General features: G+C 38.7%; 1 protein-coding gene across 5 annotated transcripts in view; it reads right to left on the reverse strand.

Annotated features, from left to right (window-relative positions):
* Positions 1–1,242: 1,242 nt before the first annotated feature.
* The window catches only part of MC2R (melanocortin 2 receptor), a 47,656-nt gene continuing 30,412 nt past the window's right edge, over positions 1,243–18,486 (reverse strand). For 4 of the 5 annotated variants that reach the window (XM_072757850.1, XM_072757854.1, XM_072757851.1 and 1 more), the window contains one exon: positions 8,190–11,280. In XM_072757850.1, the coding sequence (XP_072613951.1) occupies positions 10,266–11,156 (891 nt within the window). In that variant the 5' untranslated portion in view covers positions 11,157–11,280 and the 3' untranslated portion in view covers positions 8,190–10,265. Of the gene's footprint in view, positions 1,614–8,189; positions 11,281–18,486 lie in introns of those variants that run through there. The other variant, XR_012001541.1, reaches the window with a different exon arrangement.

The raw sequence follows: 18,486 nt of genomic DNA on the forward strand, positions 1-18,486 counted from the left end.
ATCTTAAATATGCACACATGTTGGCAAAATAAATAAGATTTGTTTGTTATTTCTTTAATGGCCATGTAGTAAAATCTAGAAGAGCAATCTCTTCTGGATCACAAGTATAAAAACTTCAAGCTTCAAACTGTTTGGTGTGTAATGAATATGGATCTGCACAAAATAGATTAAAAATTATCACTAGATATATGTAAAGGAGTAGCCAACTGATTATTATATGTAGAATTTCTTCTTTTTCCTTTATTTTGAAGGGAATATGTATGGAAGCCACATATCTTGAATTTTTTTGGAACTGTTCGCATCTCTCCTAAAATCTGTTAGAGGTCATTCATGAAATATATATTAAATTATATCAGTATAAATAATTTCAGATATATAAGTATAATTCAAGAATATGTTAACAAACATATTTTGGCTTTATAAATATGGCCATGGTTGATATAATACATATCAATCTTAATAATTTGCAAAGATAGCTCAGTATTAAGTAATCTATTACTGTAATATACCACACTAATCAATTAAAGGAGAAAAAATAATCAAATAATCATCAGCTAGATGCTGAGAAAGCATTATATGAAGATTCAACATTCATTAATGAAAAAGATAGTATTAGGAAACCAGGCAAAAAGGACACCATCAATTTGATGAAAGGTTATTTAAAATATAAATATATTGGTGACACTTTAAAAAACATTACTGGTAAATTTATGAAAAAAACTAAGGAATTCCTCAAACTTTGCTTCTTTTCACCAATTTACTGGAGATCCTAGCCAGAGAAATAAATAAAAGGAGAAAAGAATAAGAGCTATATTTGCAAATATTATCAGTTTCTACATAAAAAATCCCAAAGAATCCAAAGAGAAACCACTAAAACTAATAAGTGTCATCAGTAAGTTTTCATGTAACATAAATAGTTAACAAATATGAAAATCTAGTCCACCTTATTAGTCATCAAGATAGGCATTGGATTCCAGTCAAATTGATGAAAGTCTGATGATATCATTAATTGGTGATGGTACAAGCAAACAGGAATTTCCATATATTAGTGGTGGAATTGTAAATTGGAACAATCCTTTTGGAAATAAATTTGCATTTTCCAGTTAATTTAAAGTGTGCCCACCCTGTGTGCCCTGAGGAACTCTTCCATGTTCTCAAGCAGACTTACACAAGAATATTTATAGAAGCATTACTCGTAATAGTGAACAATTTGAGACAACCAAAATATAAAGCAACGGAAGGAAGAATAGACAAATTTTTTATTCATACAACGGAATAACCACAGCAGTGAAGTGAATGAGCCATACCTATTGGAGTCAATACAAGCAAAAAATAGTTACAGAAAAATGTTCACTATGTTACCATTGATATAAAATTAAAATAAAACAACAATGTCATGTATGCTCACATGGATAAAAAGATACTAACTGAATAGAAGTCTACAGTGTCTTGCACAACTTCGAGAAGTACCATTTGCATGACTTCATTTGCAGTGGAACTCCCATTCAATACGATAGGAACGGAGTTCCTTGGAATCTTGCAATGCAGAGCTCCTGGTGACTGGCTCTTGAGAGGAGGAGTGCAGTGGGCCCAGATTATCTGCAATGTGTTGTCTTAGAAAATATGAAGCAGATATAGAAAATGTTATAATTTTATTTATTTATTTATCTATTTGTATTTTTTTTATTGGAGCTCAATTTGCCAACATAGAGCATAACACCCAGGGCTCATCCCGTCAAGTGCCCCCCTCAGGGCCCGTCACCCAGTCACCCCGTCCCCCCGCCCGCCTCCCCTTGTTCGTTTCCCAGAGCTAGGAATCTCTCATGGTTTGTCTCCGTCTCCGATTTTTCCCCACTCAGTTTCCCTCCTTTCCCCTATGATCCCTTCCACTATTTCTTATATTCCCCATATGAGTGAGACCTTATGATGATTGTCCTTCTCCGACTGACTTACTTCACTCAGCATAATACTCTCCAGTTCCATCCTTTAAAAAGGAATACATCACTAGCATTTTAGCAACAAAATCTTTATTTGGCAAAAAGATTAGAGATAATCTAAGTAGCAGATATATTAGAAATTTGCTCAGTTGGGGTAGATCTCTGAATTTTAAAGACTGTGCTTCAAGTAGTTGCAAACAGAGAGGGAACACAGTCTCTGTGCATAAAATATGTTATGACATAAAGTAATGGCTTGTCTGAAGTGTCCCATCATGGATATGGACCAGAGCAGCACCAGGTGTAGAAAGAAAAATGTGAGGGTGGGGCCAGAGCAACACGATGCTAGACACACCTAAGATTTTGCCACTGTTCTGGAGATGAATTGATGAATAATTACAAAATCTTACTAGAAATGCATCTGAATATTATTTGTAATATACCGTATATATTAAGAATGTTAGATATTGACAGATGTTGAAGAAATGAAGAACATAGTGTCAGAACAAGGATTCACTAAATGCCAGTGTCTAAACTAAGTTGATAAGGTGCGACTATCTTTTACAAAATGGTGCTTAAACAGGTCCATTTTGCTTGGGATATTCCATAATATTTACATAGATAATTTTATTTTATACATGTTTGCTTACATCTGCATGCATACACTGTGAGCAAATTAATACAAGCATCCTTCTAAGATCTCAAACTAAGCTTCACTGCATTCAGAATATTTTTGTGGAGCAATAAGCTATGCTGTTCTTGAATGAATTTATTAGCTAAACTATATTAGTTGTACCCCTTTGAGTCTCAGTTGAGGTAATTTTAACCTAAAGGAATAAAATAAAAATTACCTGCTTCTTAAATTGTGACTTCCAGCTGTTCTCTCTCTTTAGTAAAAGAATTAGACATGCTTTCAGTGAAATTCACCTGGCTTACCTACTGTCTATTAGTCCAATTGGCCTGAGCCCGGGGTCGGGGACACAAAATTTGTAGTTGTTTTCTCTCTCTCTCTTTTTTTTTTTTTAGTTGTTTTCTCTCCAAGAGCAATAGGCCTTGCTTGGTTTTGTGGTGCAGGCCCCTAGAATGCCATGCACTATGTCCGTAGGCACACTCTCTGGCTGCTGGGACAGCATCATTATTTTTTGACATAAAGGGCAGCATGCAGCATAGAGAACAAGGAAGGAGTACATTAGTGGTATCTCCTCCGTGTCGTCTGAGTATCTGAAAGCCACTCAGCACTCGCACTGCCGTGTGCAAAGCTACCGCTGAGTCTGCAGACATCAGCTCTGCCTGCAGCCAATAGCTGGGCTGCTTTGCCTTCATTTTTGCTGTTGCAGTGCTTTTTCCTCCATGAAGCTGGTCTAGGAAAGACATGTACAATTCTTGTCATGTAAACCTGACGCAAGTCTTTCTTGTGATATTATACCGTCACGTCTGCAATCTCCCACTCTCCATCCTCTCTTCCCCAAAGAATCAGAGCAGCATCTGAATGACCCCTGCTTTGGGTTATTTAATTAATGATTCACACGGAGCCAGAGGTGTTTCTAAAATGAAACTTCTGTTATGCTATTCACTCCCTGGATAAAAACTCTCCAAACATACCCTATCATCCTTTAGATGAAACACAACTTTGAAGTGGTTGGAAGGGTTGGTTATCACTCTGTCTTTTGTCTGCTGTACTTTGCCTCTTCCTCTGTACTCTTTCTTCTGGTGTCCAAACTCTTTTGATCATGAGGCTTGTAAATAAAATAATATTCTCTATGTATTCGCCAGTCATACATTTTGAATATGTATTTGCTATGTACAAACCTTATTGTGAATCCTTTTTTTAAATCAGTAGGCATAGCTCTTTAGATGTAATAGGAGGCACAGTAGATGTGCTAGCACTTCACTCCTCTAGTGGCTGTTCTTGCACGCACCTGGCGGGGTGGGGGTGTCCCCTCTCTTCTGCTCTGGCAGTGTGGGGTTGCTTTAGACCTCTGCACATCATCTTTCTTCTGCCTGGACCATTTTCTCCTAAACTTTATCTAGTTACTCCTACTCATAGATAAATTTGGATGTTTATGAAGCAGGTAGGCACTAAAAAGCCATTACTGTTAAGATGAAATGAGCCAATGTAAGCTCAGTAATTAAGAGTTATATCAAATCTTTAAGTAGGTGTTAGATTTTGCTAGTACCGATTGCTGAAACCACAGTTACAAATACCTGACTTTGACTTCAACCCTAAATGGTTGTCATGTAAACCTGAGGCTGAAGGCTTGGGCATTACCAATTAAGGTCTTTCTTGTGATTTTGGTATTTTCAAGAGCCATGTCTGCTACTTGCTCTGTCCTTCATTCCTTACCTGGTGGTTATGGATACTGTATGTTTTCACTGGATATTTCCTAGGATCTTGCTCCAGCTAAAAGCAGGTGAAAAGTCAATTTCTGTGCTGGTCCCTCAAGACAGGTGTGCTACCAGCCAGGGCAAAATGCACACCCTAAGTTTTTGAGAACAAGGTCCATACCTCCCCACCTAGCCCCAGCAAACCATACCAGGAGCCAGGGCCTCCATTTCCATGGCCACTAGCAAACTGGAAGATGGGGGATGGTAGGCAAGTAATAAAAATGTTACCACAGGGAGGGAAAATTAGATGAGGGTGGTCAAAAGGTGTAAAATTCCAGTTATAAGAGAAATAAATACTGGGATGCAACGTACAACATGATGACTATAGTTAACCCTGCTATATAGTGTAATTGAAAATTACTAAAACAGTAAATTCTTAAAGTTCTCATCACAAGGAAAACTTTTTTTTATAAATACAGGAGGTGATCGATGTTAACAAAACTTATGTGATGATCATGTTGTAATATATGCATGTCAAATCATTCTCTTGAACTTATACTGTGCTAGATGCCAACTATATGTCAACAAAACTGAAAAAAAAATGCCTCTATGCTTTTTTACAGAAATTTATCTGCCTCTTTCTTCACTAAGCACTTGTGTGGTTGCTGTATTTGATTAGATTTTAGGATTCAGAAAATTTTATTTAATCAGTTTGCTTCAGTGAAAGTACCAATTTTTGGAGCTCACTACTCCATTGTTTCTGTGGTATCACTTCTGCATTCTCTTTTAATTACCCAATCATAGTAAGTTAATCTCTACAGTTTGTGTTTTTTTTTTAAATAATTTCTATCTCTTTATTGATAGTCTCTTTTGAAATGACATTCCCATGATATCTTCTCTTCTTTAATCATGATTTTCTTTAAATTTCTGAACATGTTTATAATAGCTGCTGTGACCTTTTGTTAAATTAGACATCTGATTGGTCTCACAGGCAGTTTTTGTTGCCGGCTATTTACTCCTTGGCATGTGGATCATACTTTCCTGTTCCTTTGTAAGTCTTATAATTTTTCCTGGGAATTGGATATTTTAGATGATATAACATAGCAACTCTGGGTACTGGTTCCCTTACCCCATTCTGGGGATTTTTTGCTTTTAGTTGCCTGTTTATCTGTTTTGTTTTTTTTTTTTAATGAGATGAAGTGTGTCCATTTTCTTTTTTTTATTTTTATTTTTATTTTTTATTTATTTATGATAGTCCCAGAGAGGGAGCGAGAGGGAGAGGCAGAGACACAGACAGAGGGAGAAGCAGTCTTCATGCCTCGGGAGCCTGACGTGGGATTCAATCCTGGGTCTCCAGGATTGTGCCCTGGGCCAAAGGCAGGTTCCAAACCGCTGCGCCACCCAGGGATCCCTGTTTATCTGTTTTGTGACTGGCTGAGATGTACACTTCAACCCACCCTGCAGTATTATACCTCTGATATTCTCCTCAGGGGATGTAGTTTTGGGTTTTGGAATGATGATAGTTTGGACAGGGCTCTGTTTGGTGGCTCTTCCGCTGATCATACCCAGCTGTTAAGTACCACTAATTGCCGATTCTGTTGTTTTCAACAATGTCCTGTTGCATAAATTGCTCCAAAGACTTATCTAACCACATTTGGGATCCCTCATAGGGAACGTTCCGAGGGACGGTGATTGAGCTTTGTTCTGCCCTCAGGAGGCCCCCTCCTGCTCCCCTACTTCTCTCAGCAGAATCCCCAGCATATATAACCACCTATACCTTTAATGCATCTATTATTTTCCCAGCTGCCTTTTTGTCAAACCCTAAGTTTGAAGGTGGTCAAACTGCTGTTTTTGAGAGTGCTGAAGCTTATCCATCACTGATGAAAATCAAGTCAGTTACTTTGAAAAGAGATTAGGAGCTATTTGTTTTATAGCCTGTTTCTCACCTCGGGGAGGTAGACACCCACCAGGTGGGTGGAGAAATGGACAAAATAGATAAAGAAGATTAAGAAATATGAACTTCCAGTAGTAAAATAAATAAGTATAGCATAGGGAATATAGTGAATAATATTGTAATAAAGTTGTATGGTGACAGATGGTGACTACACTTACCTTAGTGAACACTGAGTAATGTATAGAATTGTTGAATCACTGTGTTATACACTTGAAAAGAATATAACATTGTATGACAATTATACTTCAATATGAAAATAAATAAAAATAAAATTAAAAATCACAACAACAAAAAGGCAGAGAGAAAAAAAGAGGACACCAAGTCATTTATAGTACTTCATCCTTATTTAATCTCAGCTGTCTGATCCAAAGCTACATTATCAGTAAAACTGCACATATGCTTATGGTGATGTGGTTTGGAGGGGTGGGGTTCAGAGCCAATGATCAAGAAAGAATTCTTGAGACATTTTTGATGCAAAAAGGGTGTTTTATTATGGCACAAGGACAGGACCCATGGGTAGAAAGAGCTGCACTGGGGTTGTGAGAAGTGACTGATTATATAAGATTTTCTATCCTATTGAGGGGAGGGTGATGTTAGGGTTCCAGGAAATTGAGTCTAGAGGTTTCTGGAGATTGCTCTTTTCTCATAAGTCATTAGGACAGTTGCAAACTGATGGAGATTCATATCCTACATGACTGTGATCTCTATCAGTTAATTATTTTTTTCCCTTTGTTTTTATTGGGCAACCAGGGGTGCCTGAGGAATGTGACACATATTTCATCTGGGGAGTAATATTCCATTGCACTAACTCGGCCATCAGAAAGGATGAATACTTACCATTTACATAGACATGGATGGAACTGGAGAGTATTATGCTAAGCAACATAAGTCACTCAGGGAAAGACAATTATCATATGGTTTCATCACATGGGGAATGTAAGAAACAGTGCAGGGGATCACAGAAAAGGGGAGGAAAAACTGAATGGGAAGAAATCAGAAAGGGAGACAAACCACAAGAGACTCTTAACTGTAGGAAACAAACTGATCGTCTTTGGAAGGGAGAGGGGCAATTTGGTGATGGGCATTCAGGATGACATGTGATATGATGAGCACTGGGTTATATGCAACTGTTGAGTTATTGAACTCTACATCTGCAACTACTAATGTACGATATGTTGGCTAATTGAATTAAAAAAAAAATCTCACCTGGGGAGGAGGGTTGTGTGGTGTTAGCTTGTGCTTTGCCCTCAGCTTTCCTTTTGCTCCTCATCAATGGTATCAGCAAAGCAGTTTAAAAATTTGATCAAGATAAAAGAACTGAAGGGATCATCACGGGAAAAATCTGAGCCATGTTAATCTTTCTTACTCAAATGTATGCAGTTTGATATTGTTTTTGTTTGAATTACATAGAAAGGTAGGGTAGGAAACCACACTTTCCCCCCAGTAATTATAAGTATTAAAAACCTTGAACTTGGGCAGCCCAGGTGGCTCAGTGGTTTAGGGTGTGATCCTGGGGACCCGGGATCAAGTCCCATGCCGGGCTCCCTGCATGGAGCCTGCTTCTCCCTCTGCTTGTGTCTCTGCCTCTCTGTCTCTCTCTCTCTCCATGAACAAATACATAAAATCTTAAAAAAAAAAAAAACCTTGAACTGATTTGAAGATAGCTAAGGACTAGAATTGACAATGTCTCTGAGTTGGCACTCAGCCTTTATATTTTGCCTTCTAGCCTTCTTGATTTTTTTTTCTCAGATTAAGCGTAACAAATGAAAGACAGTGAGAGGTGAAGGAATTTCTAGGTGATTTCCTCTGAGGACGGATGTAACAGCCAAGAGCTTGGGAGTGATGAGGGGATGGCAAAGTTACTAACAAAGCAGAATTCAAGATGCACAGTACTTTGGGACTATTTATGACGGTTGTTAAATTGCACTACTCACCTCTATGGTATCACAGGATGCACAACATCACAAAAGTCTACATTTTATTGAGAACACTCAGTTTAATCACAGAAAAAAATATTCTATACATTATTCTTTTAACAGTAGAAATAACACCTAAAAATCACTTACAGGGTTGAGCTTTAGATTTTATGAAAAATAAACTTCCATCTAGTATCTTAATTATTAAGAAATCCAAGTTAACGTACATTCGAGTAATATTGTCCATTTGGCGAGAAGTAAACCAAGGAAGGATTTCTACAGAACACAGAGGACAAGACATACTTCAGGTTCCATCTCGAATCCGTGACGAATGCTCTCTGGAAACCTGCCTGGAAATCTCGGTTTGAGTAAGGACTGGTGATAGCATCTTTAATGACTTACTTCTTTTTAGGGTCTGGTTATTCTTTGATGCTCATAGGTGACAGTCATAAAAAAAAAGACACCTCCGCCCCCACCCCAGCACCTAGGGAGGATGGTCCGCTTTGTTGTCTTATCTTGGTTTCCTTACACTTCTGCATTTTGGGGATTCTTGTGAGCCTGACCACGGAGCCCCCTACCTCTCTCTCCCTATCTAGCCCCCCCCCCCCCACCTGTCCCTTACTCACCACTACCAGGCATGATGTCCTATTTGTGGCTGGCTCCTCCTCTCAGCAGCTCAGGGAAAACTCCCTTGACGATCAAGCATTGCCTCTTCCAGAAGACTCAGCCACTCTCCGTGGGTCCCACGCAGACCTGCTCGGTGAATTTAAAGACCTTACTTGCCTCTCTCTCACCACTCATCCCTTTGAATCACTCTCCAACTCAGCAAGGGCTTATGGTCAGAATTTGCTTCTTTTTTAAGCTTTATCTTTAGCTATTAAAAAATGGATGAACTTGCCAATTTTATTTCTATATTGTCACTGGGGATGCCGCTTCTCAATATCTGGCATCTTTCCTGTGGCTGACAGTAGAATGAAACTTTCCAGTGACTGCATCTGCCTCTTAGAATCATCTGTGGAAGGAGTTAAAAGGTTTTTCATCAGTCTCTGGCCTGGGTCTCCATACTAGCACTGTTCTTGAAGTGGTGTTTCCGTTTTGGTTTCTCCCGTAGTCCCAAAGCAAGGTGAACACACACACTCTAATCATTCTATAAAATATATATTGGGGTTTTTAGTCTCCTCTTTTACCCCTACATTTAGACATATGCACAAAGAATGGTTATGCTTTCTTCAAATAGTCACATTTTTCCTCTGGCCTTTATTTGTTCCCACATGGTCATGTATTAAATTTTTATTTCCTCCTCTGAAATGTATGCTTCTGAATCATGAGAGTTTTAATAGGAAAGGATTTTAAGGCCAGTGGGATACTCCATGAGCAAAGAGGGCTAACAGAGAAGTTTCCTTTATTATTGGACACTCAGGTGTCTATTTGACATTGATAATTTATGCCCTGCCTACTTCCAAAAAGATTTGAGATAGGGCACCTTCTCAAATGACTCAGTCCTTTGGATGTCTGACTCTTGATCTCAGCTCAGATTTTGGCCTCAGGGTCATGAGTTCAAGCCCCGTGTTGGGCTCCAAAAGATTGAAAAAAAGATTTAAGGTGGAATACAGTAAAGCAAGCAGGCAGGAAGGAGGGGGGAGGGCAGGGATTCTGTGTGGCTACCCTGGATAGTTGCAGTAATTTATTGGCACCTTTCGCTTGCTTACAAACACATTGTAGCTTGTGCCCAGAGCATCTGTCCTAGTGCTTTAACTTCTAGAAACTGATTACAACGGCCTCCAGTCTAGGAAGACAATCTCAGCAATAGGCTTGCTAGATATCTATAGAAGAGCAAGTTTTTACCTTAGTGCAAAACTCTTAGATTTATATGTTTATATTGCCATCTGTGCTTTGTAGTTGGTCGTTCTTTTTCATACATTGTTTTCTCTCTGTGGTCATAAAAGTTGTAACCTACGGCAAGACTCTTCACACAGGACTAAGCTATTACAAACACTAGTTAGTGGGATAACCCTTGAACACATTAAGGAAAGGACGGACTGCGGGGAAGCATGAGCATTTGTCGGTGTGTCACATTATTCTGTTACTTGACAGAATTATCCCTGTTGCTTCTAAAATCAGGGACCAATAATTCCACTAGGACCTACTGCAGAAGATCATCTTCTTAAATGCCTCCCTGAGCTCAGGGCTCCTGAAGGCATATATAAAGGGGTCAATGACCGCATTGCACATGATCAACATGCCGTTCACCTGGAAGAGGGACATGTAGCAGGCGCAGTAAGGGTTATTTGGGCAAAATGTCATCAACAGAACATGAAGGACAAAGGGAGCCCAACAGAAGATGAAGACTCCAAGCAGGATGGTCAGTGTGATGGCCCCTTTCATGTTGGCTCTGGGAAGCGTCAAGATCTTCCTGGCGTGGGAACGGGCAAGCAAGAACATGTGCACATAAAGGCACAGGATAAAGACCAACATCAGAGGGAACAGCGACGTGAAGGTGATCACTGTGGGGACGTGATGAGAGAAGATAACCATGGTAATGGCGCCGCCTGTGCAGCCTGTCCAGATGACCGTCAGGACAACGATGGCTCGGCGCATGGTCACAATGCTGTGGTACTGCAGAGCATGGAAGATTGTAAAGTAGCGGTCAGCTGCTATCACAGACAGGCTGAAAATGGAACCAAGGAGGGAGAGGATGAACAGGGAGTCCATAATGTCATCCGCTGTGGTCTCAAAATTGCCCCGAGGCTTGAGATAACCCATGTTTCTGAACACGATCAGGATATTTTCAAGGATCTTATACAAGCTGCCCATCATATCAGAAATGGCCAGGCTGCAAATGAAAAAGTACATGGGTGACTGCAGATTCTTATTCTTGATCACGGCTAGAAGGACCATCAGATTTTCCAAAACCCCGATGATGGATATTATAAAAAATATCTCTTCCGGCAAAACCACACGAGGACAGTCTGAATTATTTCTTGCTGTATCGTTGATGTTTTCATGTAGATTGATAATGTGCTTCATTTCTCCGGCTAGTGGTTAAGACAAAGGTGTTACTCTGCCTCGGCAGAAGGCTTGATTGATTCTTCAGAATCTTTTCTTCTTTTTAGTGCTTGCTGGAGGTCAGAGGTAAAAACCACCAGGCCACCTAAAGAATATATAGCAACATATATTATATTATATATATATTATAGACTTGGTGCTAAATAGTCTAAATAAAATAAAAGCTAAGTCACATTATCTTTTAAAAGCTCTATTGCTTCAACAAAATATGATGGTGTAGTAATTTAAATAAAACAGTTTACTGGATTCTCATCTTAACTTCTCTATGAGAAAAACATTGTTAGTGGAATTCTGACTTCAGAGATAAAAACAAAGATTGTCCTTTGTCCTCTCCTCTCTCCATGCCCCATCCTCATGAATCCAACTGTGTGTGAGATAGATTAAACGAGATGGATTGAAATGGAAAAAAAAAAGAAGTAAAACAAATGAAAGGCATGTGTAGAAACAGGAAAGCACACGACTACCCTTCTTTGATTGGAAGGTGGTGGCTGGATTCAATGAATTAATGAGATGTTTAGGTTCTTTCTATTTCACTGTTTGTCTTTCTGGGTCACTGCCCGACCCTACAGCTACTGGCTTAATGGCAAGTATTGATGTACCAATCCCAAAATACATGTTATTATTTCTATTTCAACGATAGAACTACAAGAGTGGTATTTCTGGGGAACTCCAATAATTCCAAGGTGTTGGAGTTCAATTATGGCACCAGAAGGGTCCAGTTTCCCTCAAACAGAAGGGGATGAGGAAATCGTAATTGAACAACTTTGAGAAGTCTGCTTCTGCTGAGAGCTTGTGGAATTTTTACTGATTGTGTTTTCAGATGGTTGGACACAGGCAGTTTTATGAAATGTGTCAAGTTTGCCTTTGCCAAGGTGGTGGTTTTAATGGCATGATCATAGATTTTTTACACTTTTCCCTTCAAGGGACGGAGCTTAATTCTCCTTCACTTGAGTGTGTGGGAAGCCAGCTGCCATGCTTTAGGGTGGTCCCAGGGAGAGTGCATCTAGGAGTGTAGCTTTTGATCAAAAGTCCACAAGGCATACGTTACTATATTATAGTGAGGTTTCTCCTGGAAAGGAAGGAATTTTCTTACAAAGGACTGAGGTCAGAGGTCAAGTGTTAAGGTGGAAGTTCTTGAGTTAGGTAGGTTGATGTGAGGAGAGAAGTGGAGGGGGATCCCTGGGTGGCTCAGCAGTTTAGTGCCTCCCTTTGGCCCAGGTCATGATCCTGGAGACCTGGAATTGAGTCCCGCATCGGGGTGCCTGCAGGGAGCCTGCTTCTCCCTCTGCCTGTGTCTCTGCCTCTCTCTCTGTGTCTCATGAATAAATAAATGCAATCTTAAAAGAGAGAGAGAGAGAAGTGGAGTGACAGGTGGTAGCAGCTGATAGGGTTCTACCTAGGATGACCACCTTGTCCTGTTTGCCTGGGACTGAGAGACCAGTGTCCAGTCGTATCCCTCAGCCCCAGACAAACCAGGATGCTTAGTCATCCTAGCTTCCCCTAGTAGGCCTGGGAAGTCTCTATGCTGTCAGTGTGCACTCATGTATCTACGTATGTTGGAAAGGATGGGGCCAATGATGTGTGTCAAGTTGTGTGTCAACTTGACTGGTCTCAGGTGCCCTACATTTGGTCAAACATTATTCTGAGTGTCTGTGAGGGTGCTTTGGGGGAGAATAATACTTGGATCAGTGGACTGATTAAAGCAAGTTGCCTTCCCCAGCAGGCCTCATCCAATATGGTGAAGGCCCACATAGAACAAAAATCCTCTGGTGAGTAGAGGGAGCTCTGTCTGCCTGACTGGCCTGACTGCTGAGATGGGTCATTGGACTCAAACAGAAACATCAGCTCTTCTTGGGTCTTGAGGCTGTAGGCTTTTTTTTTTTTTTTTAACATTTTATTTATTTATTTATGAGAGACACACAGAGAGAGGCAGAGACACAGGCAGAAGCAGGCTCCATGCAGGGAGCCCGATGTGGGACTCGATCCTGGGATGCCAGGATCATGGCCTGGGCCGAAGGGAGGTGCTCAACCGCTGAGCCACCCGGGCTTCCTGAGGCTGTAGACTCTCTGATTGAAACTATACCGTCATCTCTCCTGGGCCTCCAGCTTGAGGACTGTAGATCTTGAAACTCCTCAGCCTATATAATAGGGTGAGCCTATTTCTTATAAAGATGTAGCACCCTATCTTTCTGTCTCCATTCATCTAGTGATGCCACTCAGGTTGCTTCCATATCCTGGCTATGATAAATAGTGCTGCAATGAACATAGGATGTGCACATGTCTTTTCAAATTAGTGTTTTCATTTTCTTCAGATAAATACCAAGAGTGGAACTGCTGGATCATATGATAGTACTACTATTAATTTTTTGAGAAAACTTCATAATGTTTCCCATAGTGGTGGCATCATTTTATATTCCCTTCAACAGTGCTGGTTTTCCTTTTTGTTCACATCCTTGCTAACATTTGTTATTTCTTGTTTTTTTGACACTAGCCACTCTGTGAGGTGTGAGGTGATATCTCATTGTGGTTTCAATTCGTATTATCCTGATGATTAGTGACGTTGAGCAGTTTTTCATGTGTCTTTTGACCCTCTGTATTTCTTCTTTGGAGAAATGTCTATTCAGGTCATCTGCCTATTTTTTAATTAGATCGTTTTTCATATTGAGTTTATGTGAGTTCTTTATATATTTTGGATATTAATGTCTTATTGGTTATATCATTTGTAAATATCTTATCTCACTTAGTAGGTTGCCTTTTCCTTTTCTGGATTATTTCCTTTGCTGTGCAAAAGCTTTCTCATTTGATCTAGTTCGACTCTTTTATTTTTGCTTTTTTGTTCTAGCCTGAGGAGACAGATCCAAAAAAGATATTGTTCAGACCAACATCCAAGAGCTTGCTACCTAATTTTCTTCTAACAGTTTTATGATTTCTAGTCTTACATGTGAATCTTTAATTTATTTTGAGTTTATTTTTGTAAACGGTATAAGAAAGCGGCCCAGTTTCATTCTCTTACATGTAGCTGTCCAGTATTCCCAATACCATTTATTAAAGAAGTTTTCTTTTTATTTTTTTTACACTTTACATTCTTGCTTCCTTTGTCAAAGATTAATTGATCATATAAGAATGATTTTGTCTCTGGACTCTGTTCTGTGTTCATGGACTTATGTGTCTTTTCTGTGTCAGTGCCATAGTGTTTTTATTATTATCATTTTGTTGTACAGTTTGAAATTAGAAAGTGTGATATCTCCAGCTTTGTTCTTGTTCAAGATTGCTTTGGCTATTTGAGGTCTTTTGTATTTCTATACAAATTTTAAGGTTCTTTGTTCTAGTTCTGTGAAAATTGCCATTGGTATTTTGATAGAGTTGCACTGAATTGGTAGATTGTTTTAGATAGTATGAATATTTTATTTCTTAATTTCACTTTCTGATTGTTTGTTAATACATACAGATGCCACAGATTTATGTATATTAATTTTGTATCCTACAACATTACTGAATTAATTTATTAGTTCTAATATTTTTGGGTAGAATCTTTAGGGTTATATATGTAATATCATCTGTAAATAGTGACAGTTTTACTACTTTTTCAATTTGGATGCATTCTATTTCTATTTCTTCTCTCATTGCTGTAACTACGGCTCTCAGTACTATGTCCAATAATAGTGACAGGATTGAGCATTCTTGTTTTGCGGTATCTGATCTTGGGGGAAAAGTTTTGAATATGACATTAAATGTGGGTTTGTGATATGGCATTCTCTTCTATATGCACTTTGTTGGGAGTTTTTAGTCATAAATGAATGTTGAATTTGATAAGATGCTTTCTCTGCATGTATTGAGATGATAATATCATTTTTATCTTCCTTTTTGTAATGTGATATATCACATTGGCTGATTTGTGGGTGATGAACCATTCTTATATCCTTGGAATAAATCCCACTTTGTCATGGTGTATGATCCCTTCACTCTACAGTTGAAGTTGGTTTGCTAATATTTTGTTGAGTATTTCTGCGTTAATTCACGTTCATCAGAGATGTTGGCTTGTAATTTTCCTTCTTTGTAGTGTCTTTGGTTTTGGTATCAGGATAATACTGGCCTCGTAGGATGAGTTTGGAAGCATTCTTTCCTCTTCAATTTTTTGGGATAGTTTGAGAAGAATAAGTATTAATTCTTCTTTAAATGTTTGGTAGAATTCATCTATGAAGACTGTTTTGATTGTTGGGAGTGTTTTAAATTACTGATTCAATCTCATCACTAGTTATCAGTTTGTTCAGTTTTTTTTTTTAAATCTCTTCTTGATTCAGTCTTGGAAGATTGTACATTTCTAGGAATATATCCATTTCCTCTAGGTTATCTCCCTTTTTGGCATGTAGTCATTCATAGCAGTCTCTTATATCCTTAGTATTTTTTTGGTATCAGTTGTAATGTCTCCTTTTTTCACTTCTTGCATTATTTGAGTATTCTTTTTTTTTTCTTGATGAGTCTAGCTAAAGATTTATCAGTTTTGTTTGTCTTTATTATTTCCTTCCTTCTACTAACTTTGGGCTTTGTTTTTCTAATTTTTTTAGGTGTAAGGATGGACTGTTAGAGATATTTCTTGTTTCTTAAGGTAGGCCTGTATTCCTATAAACTTTCCTCTTAGAGCTGCTTTTGCTGCATCCCATAGATTTTGAACTGCGGTGTTTCCATTTTCATCTGTCTCAGGGTATTTTTTTTATTTCTTCTTTGATTTTTCTCATTAACACATTTATTGTTAAGTTGCATGTTGTTTAGTCTTCACATATTTGCTTTCTTCTTGTAATTGATTTCTAGTTTCATACTATTGTGGTCAGAAAAGACGCTTGATATGATTCCAATCTTCTTAAACTTACTGGTACTTGTTTTATGGTCTATTCTGGAGAATGCTCTATGTACACTTGAAAAAATGTGAATTCTGATATTTTTAGAGGGAATGCTCTGTATATGTAAGTCCACCTGGTCTAATGGATTGTTTAAGGCCAACGTTTCCTTATTGATTTTCTGTCTGGATCATTTATCTATTGATGTAAGTGGGTTGTTAAGGTCACCTGCTATTATTGTATTACTGTCAATTTCTCCCTTTATGTCTATTAATATTTGCTTCATTTATTTAGGTGTCCCTATGTGGGGTGGATAGATATTTACAAATGTTACATCCTTTTGTTGGATTGATCCCTTTATCATAATGTAAAGTTCTTTTTTGTCTCTAATTACAGTCTTTGGTTCAAAGTCTCTTTAGTCTGATATAAGTATTGCTACCCCAACTTTCTGTCTCAATGTGCATGGAATACATTTTCCATTCCTTCACTCTCAGTGGCTGTGTGTCTTTTGATCTGAAGTGAGTCTCCTATACATAGTATACATGGTATTGTTTTGTTTATCCATCCAGTGATACTATGTTTTTGGATTGGAACATTTAGTCCATTTACATTTATTTTTTTTATTTTTTTTTTAAATTTTTTAAATTATTTATTTATGTAGTCATACAGAGAGAGAGAGAGGCAGAGACACAGGCAGAGGGAGAAGCAGGCTCCATGCACCCGGAGCCCGACGTGGGATTCGATCCCGAGTCTCCAGGATCGCGCCCTGGGCCAAAGGCAGGCGCCAAACCGCTGCGCCACCCAGGGATCCCTCCATTTACATTTAAAGTAATTATTTATAGATATGTACTTTTGCCATTTGTTGATTGTTTTCAGGTTGTTTTTGTAGTTCTTCTCTGTTCTTTTTTTTTTTCTTGGTCTCGTCCGTTGTGATTTGGCGACTTTCCTTAGTGTTGTGCTTATATTCCTTTCTCTTTGCCTTTTGTGTATCTATTATTGATATTTGGTTTGTGGTTCCCATGAAGTTCACACATAATATTCTATGTATATAGCATATAGCAGTCTATTTTAAGTTAATGGTTGCTTAAGTTCTAGTGCATTCTAAAAGTGCTACATTTTTATCCCCCTTGCTTTATGTTTTTGATATTATATTTTACATCTTATTATTTTGTCTATACCTGAATAATTATTGTAGATCTAAATGATTGTATAACTTTTCTGTTTTAATCTACATACTAGTTATGCAGATGGTTGATCCACTACATTTACTCTATGTTTATTTTTACCAGTGAGATTTTTTTTTCTTTCATAATTTTCTTATTTTAGTCATGGCCTTTTCTTTTCTGTTTAAGGAAGTCCCTTCAATATTTCTTATAAGATTAGTTTAGTGGTTATGAAATTCTTTAGCTTTTCCTTGTCTGGAAATTTTCTCTTTCAATACTGAGTAATGACCTTTCTGGGTACAGTATTCTTTGTTGTAGGTGTTTTCATTTCATCACTTAGAATATATCATGTCACTCCCTTTTGGCTTGCTGTGTCTGTTGAAAAATCAGCTTATAGTCTTATGGAGGATCCTTTGTATATAACTAGTTGTTTTTCTTTTGCTACTTTTAAGAGTCTCTCTTTATCTTTAACTGTTCACACTTTGATTATAATTTGTCTTGGTATGGCTCCCTCTGAGTTCATTTTGCTCAGGGCACTGTGGTTCCTGAACTTGAATATCTGTTTTCAGTATCAGGTTACCTTCACCTCTTTTTCTGAGGTTTTGTTATCCTTTTGCTTGGAAGATATTCTGCTATTTCCTTATTTTGTCTAACTCTTTGGTAATTTCTATGTACTCAGTAGATCAGTTATGACTGATTAATTATGATCCCTAGCCTTAAAAGATTGGTTTATGCAGAAGGTCACCTGTTAGCCTTAGTAGCTCAAATTCTCCTGATCACTTGAGCCAGGTGCCCTATGACTGACCCTTATGTGGGCTGCGTGTACCCTCTTGTTGTGGCTGGATCACACTTAGTGCAGACTCACTGGTGTGTGTGGCTGTCCTGGGCAGGGCTGCCTGCAATGTTTTGCCATGGCTGCTGCAAGCATGCTAGTAAGCAGGGTTGGTCTTTGCCCTTCTAGCTGGACTTCTGTGAGCACACTGGTGAATGGGACAGGCTTCTGGTACAGCTTGCTGTGAAATCTGACTGAGACTTCTGTAGACATTCTGGTGTTCAGTGCTGGCTTCCCTGGATGGGGGTGCTTGGAGCAGCTCTGTTGTTTGCTGAGGGTACTTACTGGACTGGTAGGGCAGGGAGCCACTTGGGAGAAGCCTGATGGCATCCACCAGGTGTGGTGGGGCCATGAGCCACTCAGGATGGGCTCTGGGGCAGGCTGAGGTTGTCTGCTGAGACTGGTAGGGCAGTGAGCCATTTGGCAGGGGCCTAGATCTGGCAGCTGGGTTAGATGGGGTA

This window comes from Vulpes vulpes, chromosome 5, assembly GCF_048418805.1.
Source record: "Vulpes vulpes isolate BD-2025 chromosome 5, VulVul3, whole genome shotgun sequence".
Classification (NCBI taxonomy): Eukaryota; Metazoa; Chordata; class Mammalia; order Carnivora; family Canidae; genus Vulpes; species Vulpes vulpes.